This window comes from Nelusetta ayraudi, unplaced genomic scaffold (genome assembly GCF_046127955.1).
Source record: "Nelusetta ayraudi isolate G7.1 ecotype Tasmania unplaced genomic scaffold, CSIRO-AGI_Nayr_v1 ptg000135l, whole genome shotgun sequence".
Lineage (NCBI taxonomy): Eukaryota > Metazoa > Chordata > Actinopteri > Tetraodontiformes > Monacanthidae > Nelusetta > Nelusetta ayraudi.
The window spans coordinates 10,117,783-10,127,865 of record NW_027466185.1 but is presented as its reverse complement, the minus strand read 5'-3'; the positions used below and the strand labels follow the sequence as shown (position 1 = coordinate 10,127,865).

Below are 10,083 nucleotides of genomic sequence, written 5' to 3'. Positions count from 1 at the left end.
CCCTAAATAATCGCGAATCAAACAAAAACAGATTATGCTTATTTAGAGTTTCCCAAAGCACATTTGCCGATAGTGTATTTATTAGGTAGCCAATGCGACTGACAACCCCCCCCCCCCAAAAAAAAATAAAAAAATCTTTGATTATGCGCGTCGTTTATATAATTTGTTAGGGTCTTTCGAATAGTTTTTATAAGGATTAGCGCAGGTCATTTATATAGCAAGCCGCCGCTAAGCCGGGGATGGGGACAGCGATCTGAATGGAGGTGGGGTGAGAGGAGAGAGGGAGAGGAAAATAGATACGGGAGGCGGTGGCGGCGGCGGTGAGTGGTGAGAGGTGGTGGATTTAGTGGGAATCGGACAGACAGACAGACAGACAGACAGACCGGCTGTCCAAAGCTGAGCTGTGCTGATCCGTCACTCTCCGGCAACGAGCTAGAGCGGGCGGCCTCCACCTGTCTCCCCGAGGACAACACGCTCACGCCCCGCGCCATCAGCGAGGTCCAGAGGCTGGTTAGTGGGTACCGACAAAGCTCTTGGCTTCAGCAACTCCACCTCCTCCTCCCCCTCCTCCTCCTCCTCCTTCTCGCGGGACAGCTGGGTGCGCAGGGCAGCGCGCACGCCGCACTTGGCGACCCGGGTTTGTTATCGTTACCAGCGAGAGGAGCCCCCAGCGAGCAGAGCAGAGCCGGGCTGACGGATCGTGAACTCTGGTGCCTCACTCGCGGGGAGTCACTTGTATGGATGCGCCATGGCCACGTTCGTGTGCCGGGTCCAGTTTTTAGACGACACCAACCCGTTCAACTGCACCAATTTCCCGGAGCCGACTAGACCGCCGCTGTACACCTTTAGAGAGGACATCCCGCTCATCAACCAGCTAGCAGGGGTCCACCGGCTGCTCAAAGCTCCGCACAAGGTAGGACCACCACCGCCGACCAGGTATCAGATACATGTGAAGTGTAGCAATGTGAAGATATTTGACAGCGAGGCAGCAATTTCACTTTCAAGAGGTCTTAACCCAACAATGATTGTGGAATTTCGATTAAAGGTCAAGGGTGTAAGATTTAGCAGCATCTAATGGCAAGAAAGAACATTACAGACAATATACTTTAATTTTTCAGTGGACCCCAGCTTTATGTAAATATTATTATTACTATTCAAATTACTATTACTAGTTGTCGTAGTGTTAGTATTGGTAGTGATTGAAAAACACAAGAGTTAGCTATTTTAATGATTTTAACTTGATATAACCTGAAACATTTCTTCCTTACCATGCCAGTTCAAAGTAGTTTAAATGTCACACAATGGACCTTTAAAATAAACTTTGTCGTGACCACACCATCTTTATATCAGGGCCCCACGAGGCTGTTTTGCAAAACTCATTTCACCACCCTGATGTTTTTCACTTTAGCCTGACTGCAAATAAACCTAACGTACCCAACCGTCCAGGAGGTTATTTTGAGCAAACACGCAAGCACAACTGATCAGCTCTCTGACACAAGGTTGCCCCGAAGACCACAGCGCCGCTAATTTTACCCTGTGTTGGCACACGTCTGAAGCGCCGGTCGCCGGTGCTAACCTCTCTGCTGAGTATGGTGAAAAATGTTGTTACTCGTCAGAGAAAAGAAATAAGTGTGTTCTTTCAGCGTAAAGTTAACGCTCAACAAATCCAGTGACAGGTGTGCTTTGGTATTAGCAAAGCATTGAAACCGGATACGGGAAAGTTGCTCTGTTCATCTGCAGGTGATGGCTGTGAAGGTCCGGCGCAATAGCAGCCGATCAAACGTCAAGAGTCAGGTTACAGTGGACCGGAAAAGTAAACTCTGTAGTGTTAAAAGCAAAGCTGCTCCCGAAAAAAAGGGGAAAAAATCACAGCAAAACCAAACCGCAGCCACAAACTCCATCCTCACAAGTCGAGTCACACAAACACACCCACACTGGCCTCGATGAGGCTGAGCCAATGTGACCGGCTTCAGGCAGATGCCTTATAATTCCAACCCAAGATACAGTTCGGAATCGGAAAGAAACGGAAAAAACTAAAACAAAACAAAACAGTGCGAGACACAAAAAAGAAAGACAGTCGGACTGTTTGGCAGACGAGTCCCCGACGGCAAACCAGTGTTTAACAGAAGAGTGGCTTTTCCAGACCAAGTAGGTCTTTCGCTGCTCCATCTTTAAGAACCACAAAACAAATGAAAAATGGCCCGCAGCACAGAAAAGCTTATGATTACAACCTATTCCCGGGACAGATGGCATGGCTCTGCCTTGGTGTTTGCAATTTTGTTCGCATCAGGGGGAAGACTTGTGTGCAGCGGTGACTGCGCGTTGGCCTTAGATTAGAGGGAGGAACCGTAACCGTTACAAATCTGCTCGTCCGGCTACTCGGATCTATAAGCATGTGTTTGAAAGGCTGGATTACCGTTGTGTTGTCAGGGTGGAGTTGAGGAGGGGAACTAAAATCAAAGCTGCTTAGACTTTAACACTTCTTGCGGCCATTTCTGAGACTTTCTTTGTGTCTTTGAAAAAAAAATCCCACTGTATGATTATGTTTTGAAGGCATAGCTGTGTGTACGGCTGGCCGGACTGCACTGTAAAGTATAGGTCACTTGTCCCTGAATTCCTGTGGCCCAGGGCCTGGATCGGCGTGACACTTTGTTTTGCCCCGACTCCGGCTGTTGCCGTTTTCCTGAACTCTTCCTCCGGCTCGTCTTCCACCTTAAAGACCACGCGCTCAAACAGAAAACACACACAAACACACACAGGGTCTAAATCAAGTCCGTCACTGGTAGGGACACATGGGGAGTGACACGTTTGCGGAGCTGCGTGACAAAGACATTTCAATGAGACCCTGAAAATTCCCTTTACTGGTCTAGACTTTACAGTCAAAGACTCCAGCTTTGTCTTCTTTACTTTTATCCCACTTTATAGGAAGTTTATGCAAAAAAAGGCCATAAAAATCAGCCCTTTGTCTTGTCACGAAGAACGTCAATATTCCCCTCTCCTAAGTGGGTGACAACACCAGCCAGGTTTTGCTCCTCTGAGACTCTAACACTAATGTTAGACCTCCTGCTTTCCAGTAGGAGGTAAAGCCAAATGTTTGTTGGGGAAAAAAGCTGCAAACAGAGGGCTAAATATGCTGTATTCCAAAATCTTTATAGTGTTAACAACAGACTGCTCTCGGTTTTTCTTTGTCATGTGGAATTTAAAATAGCACTTTAAAAAGTTCTTCTCTATTAGAGTACCATAATCGTAACTTAAATCATTCACTTGTAGCAGGTAGCTAGCCTTGCAACACCCAGCTAGCCTGATGAATTTAAAATAATAATAAAAAAAACCCAGAGGTTTGTCAGACAGGTGACGAAGCAAACGGACTTGCCACCCCTCCAGCCCCAGTGTAAAATCTGTCACAGCTTTCGCCGGCATAATCCAATTTTCCCCCTGAGAGCAACAGAGCCGAGACTTCGGAACCGCCCCCAAAATTTTATGTCGTTATCAAAAGGCTCCCATTAAAGCAACACTTAATGGCTTGTGCAGAACACAGCCTCCTCTGCGCTCTTCAAAGGGCCGATCCTCTGTGGCTCAGACCAAAGAGTTCTTAAAAACTCATTTACTGACTTACATAAGCGCATTGTTGGCTGTTGACTGACCGGCTGCCAGCAGGTGCTGCTGTTGTTTTAAGGTGGAAGTAATTACTCTCCTTCTCGCACCCCCACCCCCCCACCCCCCGCGCCTCCTCCCCGTCTGCTCTGCTCCTTCAGCAGAGTTTTGATGAAGTGAGTGTTCAGACTGACCCTTGCCTGTCTCAAAGCACCACCGAGCAGGCTAACGTCCCCCAGTACAACCATTTGGCATACTGGTAAAGGAGAGTGGAGTGAAAGCATTAAGCTTGAAGTGGTGGTGGTGGGGGTGGTGGGGCAGGCCTAAAAAAAAAAACGCAACTGTCACAAATTTAGCAGGTCTCAGTTTAATGCAGACAGAGGTGCTGAATAATGAGAAGGGATTAGGCACGGCAACACTTGTCTTATTAAAAACCAGGCCAGTGGGGCAGGGTATTAGCGTCTCACCCCCACTCTGAGATTTACCAAATCAACAAGCTGGTCGCTATGGGAGGTGTCAATAACAAAGACAGCGCACCCTGTGGGTGGAACTGGGCAGCAAAGTCCAAAACCACACCGGCTAGTCCTGGTTTTGCTTTGTGTTCTTGTAGACTGTCTTTTAAAAAAAACACAAACGTTCATTTTCTATACCCGCTTCTCCCCGAGGTTAGGGTCACAGGGATCTGCTGGAGCCTATCCCAGCGGTCATAGGGCCAAGGCAGAGTGACACCCTGGACAAGTTGCCAGTTCACCGCAGGGCCACATAGAGACAAACAACCATTCACACTCACATGCACACCCATGGACAATTTAGAATGCTCACTTGACCTCACATGCATGTTTTTGGAGTGTGGTAGGAAGCCGGAGAACCCTGAGAGAACCCACGCAGACGCAGGGAGAACATGCAAACTCCACACAGAAAGGTCCGAGGCCCGGAATTGACCTTGTTGTGAGGAGGCAGCGCTAACCACTGCGCCACCATGTCGCCCTAAAAGACAAACAAACAAACAAAACAATTTTAGTATCGGGTAGCCTTGCTTGCAGCACTAACGAGCGTTTCACATTTAGATCCATAGTTGTAAAGCCACCCTCTCCCAGTTTAAACCTTCCTTTCAAATAAACATTTGTTTGACATTGCCGGCTTAAAGTGGAAAAAGCAAACACAGTCCCTTTTGCGACAGTCTACAATCTGGTTTAAATCCATAATTTGCCAACATTACACAGATCACACTGAGCACCAGCACATGCTGTCGTGCACTTTATTTTTTTTAAGCTTTTTAAGATTCTTTTTTTTTTACAGTTTCCTATCGTTTGAATAACATGCTTTGTCATGGCAGAATTTATTTTTTCAATTAACCTGAATCTCATGGAGGGACATGTCCAATAGGGCTGTTTTGGTTTGGGGGGGATTAGCAATTTGGTACAGATGGATTAGCGTCGCTGTGACGGGAGGGGGACACAGAGATTTTTTGGGGGGAATTAGGTTTGCCTCGCACCGCTAACAGTTAGCTCCTCCGTTGCAGCAGTCTGGTCTCGATGTGTCTTCTCACCCCCACCTAACCCCCTGATATGGCCCACCTCCCTCCACCCCCACCAGCTCCGGTGTGCACGCTCGCCCTCGAAGCTGAGTAAATATAACTGGGTTATATTTATGCTGTGAGTCCATCCGACAGTCTGTCTCTCTGTGTCCGGGTGTGAGAAGGAGAGCCTGACAGAGAGCAGCAGTGGGTCTTGTGATCTCTGTGGTCTCCGCCGGCTCACCCGGTGTCGTCATGCAGCTCAGCCCGGTCTGGGCCACGGTGGGGGCAGCTTGGCAGCGCACCAAGGCAAAGGTTGGGCCGAGGTCCGGTCTGACAGTGCCACCGAGGAGCTAAACAACTCAACTTAACTCGTGACTCTGATGTCATACTGTAATATTAAAAAGCCCGGAGCAGTTTTTTACAATAAAGGTCCCTTTTATCACCCAATTTCAGATATCAGTCTATCATCCCTGGACTCATAAAGAAGCCTTGCACAATAAATTACCAAAAAAACAAACAAAAACAAGACAAAAGAAAACAGCATGTTCAGTCTGCTGGTGGTTGCAGCCTCCTGCAAACACTGAGCTTCAGCTTCCTTCTAAAACTGATGCTTTGTTGGACTTTCCACTTGTTTGGAAATAGACACACACAAGGTAAAGACACTGGTGGTGCTGTTTCAAACTGGGCAGAGGTACTAGTTAGTTAGTTTAGTGCATTTATCAGGCATTTATGACTAGGGGACGATTTTCTGAACATCCTGTGTAAAGACGTAGAGCAGGCAAAGAATAGTAATGGAAAATATTGGTGGGGTAAATCTTGCATAAACTGGAAAATTTAATAAGAAAAATGTGCTATTTGTTATGAGCTATCCTTGAACTTGTGGCAGCGTTCACACTCATGGACGCCGCGAGCGCTCGCTGATTTATGACTCTGCACCTGGTCTCAAAATAAGCTTCGCATTTGCACGTTAGCCTTGCAGGAGACCCTTTGTTTTCAGTGAGGAGGCAAAGCACAAATGATTTCTGCTCACGGGCGCCCAGACACGCTTGAACCACTGCGATCCCTGCTTCCGCAAATACGGACACACTTCAACACGGCGTTACTTAATATAGCAGCGCTCAGGCCGCATTTATGTGTGTGTCACAGCTGTTTTAAGGCTCTCAAGTTTCCTCCCCTCTCACTGTTCTCTGCCTTTGGTTTCAAGTTGCGCTGCCTTAATGGCCCACGTCTTGTTAATTCCTTTAACAGCTTTGCGATGTCGACAGGCAGAGCCGTGGAGACGGCCCATTCAAAGTTTTCGTACACGGCTCTGTTTGAATGCTACAAATTTTTCTTTATTTTACATGGTTACTTTGGTGATGATCAACAGATACAAAGACACTGGGAGGCAGTTTTAAAAATCTACCAGGCCCAAATGTGGTTCATGCAGGTGGTCGTACAATCCGGTCCAGTGTTAGCTTGCATCCTCTTCTGCTCCTTTAACACTTTTCCGTTCAAAGCATCGTCCTGTTCTCTCCCCACAGCTCGATGACTGCACGCTGCAGCTCTCTCACAATGGCACCTACCTGGACCTGGAGTCCTCTCTGGCCGAGCAGCGGGACGAGCTGGAGGGCTTCCAGCAGGACGACACAGGGTGAGGCACGGGGCAAACCCGAGCATGTGCGCACGGCACGGACTGTGATTCCAAAGGAGTTTCTGGTGGAGGGACACAGAAGCCAGAGTCTCCCAGCAACTGTTTGTTTCACTCATATGCTCTAAAATTCTGATTGCAGTTCAACAGAATCAACAGGTTGCAAACTAAGAGGCATATTTATGCCTTCCTACCAATCAACTCTGCTCCAAGTTCATTTGGTCTTATCCGGACCCTCTTTTTTTAATTTATTTTTTTACATTTTTTATTTTTTTATTGTGACTGGATCTCGGTAGCCTCACTTGTTTGATTCCAATGAGAAAGACAGTTTTTTAGAAATGACTTGGGCTTCAACGGACTGTAGGAACACCTGAGGACTGTGCTCGCCCTCGAAAAGCAACAGAGGTTTAGGATTAACACTGAATGATAGAGATACATGAGGGGATGTGCCACTAACCTGCAAGAGTTTCCCTAAAGGAACCCAATATGGGTGTTTTGCAACCTGAAACCTCAGATCCACATCTTAAACAATTCCAGCTCATTTATCTCATGATCTCTTCAGATCTCTTCTTCTCTTGATGGATACTTTCCGCTCTCGCTGGGAGCTCTTGGGCAATCCAACTCATTTTTCGCTCCATCGAGACTTAAGCAGACCGGAACCAGACGGGCATCTCAACATGTCGTGTTAACATTTTTTTCCTGTATTTGGGAGCAAAGCTGATCGCGCAGCTTAACAGATGGACGAGGGGCCAGCTGGTGTTGTGATTTTGGCTCTGTGTGTCCTCATGCGGCGTGGGTGTGTTCCAGCGGCGCATGTTATCACAGCGCTGCTCCTCCCCCTCCTCCCGGCCCCACTCGGATGAAATCGGCACAGTAGTGATTAAAATCAGTGATTAGCTTCTGCAGATTTTTTGGATGACATCCGCTGAACTGTTTGAGCTGCTTCCCGCAACGCCGCTGTGGAAGCGAGCGGACGCTGAGGATTGTCACGTTCAGAGGTGTTTGTGTGTTGCGTCTCCTCCCGCGTCTTTTTCATCAGGCTCAGATGTGTATCAGCATGAGGGTTCCAGTCGGATGCATGCCGCTGTTTGTCTGCCTCATTCCCATCATGCTGGTGACCTCTGTGTTAAAAGGAAAAACAAGAAAAAAAAAAGAAGTTGACGTGATTTAAAACCTTTTCCTTATTAGGTTTCACTCTATCCAGAGTCAGATATAAAAGCAGCCCGATTGGCCAAAAATGAGTTTTTTTTGTTTTTTTTTTCAAAGGTCAGAGTAAGTCATGATTGTGAGATGAAAGTGTAACTATGATACAAAATATCATTACTATGAATGAAATACAAAAATATGAGATTAAATCGTACAACTATAAGAGAAAATGTAAAAATCATGTGATGAAAGTTGTAATGTGTGATAAAAAGTGTTAACTATTCAATCAAATCTCTGAATCATAAGATAAAAATTGAATAAAAAATTGAATTGAATTGAATTGATTAAAACATTTGGATAAAGACAAACAATAGCACAAACACTTGTTGTTTGTACTTATGCATCCGTAAATGAGCACAAATAAAAATTCCTCTGCAGAAGCTTCATTTAAAAAACAAAACAAAACAAAAAAACAACAGTTTCTTATTTGATCCTTCTTCCTCTCTCAGGTCCAGAGGGAAAAAGCACAGCGTGGTTCTCCGGACCCAGCTGACTGTCCGCGTGCACGCCTGCATTGGTGAGTGTTGGCTGACAGCTTTAATTGTTGCCCACAGATTTACACGACAGTGTCCCCGTCGGTAACACGTTGTGATGCAGCTTTAGACGGCCTTCCGCGGGTCGCCGTGCACAACATGCGAGCCTCAGTACTGAGACCATACACACACACACACACACACACACACAGAGTTCAGATTTATTGGTACGTCACACGTGCACTGTGACAATAGCGTATGTCTCGTGTCTGCGTTGCCGCAGCAGCAGCTGCAGCAGCAGCAGCAGCAGCCGCAGCAGCACGTCTGCAGCTCTTTTTCTTTTTCTGTCACTCCTGCGGCTCGTGAGGTTGTCAACAGAGCGATGAAGTTGACTTTCCCCATTCAGAGCAGCAGCAGGAGGGAGAAACACGGGAAGTTGGGGACGGCAGAGAGAAAGTGCATGTTTGATGGATGGAAAGAAAACGTGGGCAAAAAGCAGCCGATGCAGTTCCAGTCTGTATCTGGAGGCTGCGTCGGATAAACATTTTTATTTTCATCTCCTAGCAAGGCCTGTACGTCTATATATGGATGAAGGATACATCATAAGTCATGCTGGATAAATTTCACTGAAATTCTGCTCAGATATTCTTGGCCTGCAGATGAGATATTCAAAGAGAGTCTGATCGTTCCCGTCTCTCCTCCCAGTGGCGTCTATAAGGAAGGGATTTTCAGTTTGATGAATGCAATCAGAAGTTTTATTTTTCTACCTGCGATGTTACTTGTGAAAAAGAAGAAGTGTAAGAACCCTTTTTAAAAACCTGCTGTTGAGGTGCTGCTGGTGTTTTCTAATGTGGCAGAGAGAACTCACATTTTATCAGACTTTGTCAGAAGCATTCTCTATCAGATGGAGACGTGACACGGCGATGATTTTGTTTTGATTTAATTGTTTTATTCCTGTATTCCTCAACTTTTTTCCCTCCGTCGGATCCACTGGAATCACCTCCTGCTAGTCTCTGATTCTTCATCCACTGTGTCTCAGCTCCTGCTCAACTCTCTCTTGGCATGTCTGCATGGTCAACACTGCCTCATGCCAGTGATAGCATTGCTAATTCTGGATCCTGGACTCGATGCCTCGGATTGGTTGAGAACCGGATGAGGCGAAAGGTCAAAGGGAATCTTGCCAATGGCTAAAAGGCAGCATAGTGCCCGGAATGCGTGGGATCATATATCAGCTTCATAACGTAAGAGATTTTATTGACCCTGGTGGCATAACAGACATTTCATATTTGCATTAACTGGAGAGGAAGAAAAAAAAATGCAACAAGAATAAATCTGCTTGGATGTGGCGGATTCCTTTTCAAGTACTGATCCACTTGGTCTTTAAGTGCTTGAGCTTTATTTATACTCAGAAAAATAACGAAAAGAAACGCCGTGTTTAATCCAACTCGAGTTCTCGTCCTTGCATGGAGCGCCTGCCGCTCGACGGCCGGGTCTGCCGAGTTTCGCCGACCACAAACCCAGCTTCATCGCCACACAGATGCTCCGCAGTGACCGCACGCCACCCGCGCTGGCGCTTTGCAATTCCGCTACATTAAACCGTGACGTGTAATCACATGGCGTGAGTAAGTTTAAGCGATCCGCTCACTTTAGATGTCCGCCGG

The 10,083-nt window shown here is 46.6% G+C and overlaps 1 protein-coding gene across 4 annotated transcripts in view; it reads left to right on the top strand.

The window, feature by feature from the left end:
• Positions 1 to 289: 289 nt before the first annotated feature.
• The window catches only part of fhod3a (formin homology 2 domain containing 3a), a 57,250-nt gene continuing 47,456 nt past the window's right edge, over positions 290 to 10,083 (top strand). Inside the window, exons 1-3 of one of the 4 annotated variants that reach the window (XM_076011315.1) lie at positions 290 to 913; positions 6,637 to 6,746; positions 8,399 to 8,466. In XM_076011315.1, the coding sequence (XP_075867430.1) occupies positions 749 to 913; positions 6,637 to 6,746; positions 8,399 to 8,466 (343 nt within the window). In that variant the 5' untranslated portion in view covers positions 290 to 748. The remainder of the gene's footprint in view (positions 914 to 6,636; positions 6,747 to 8,398; positions 8,467 to 10,083) is intronic. The other 3 variants (XM_076011314.1, XM_076011316.1, XM_076011317.1) reach the window with 3 other exon arrangements.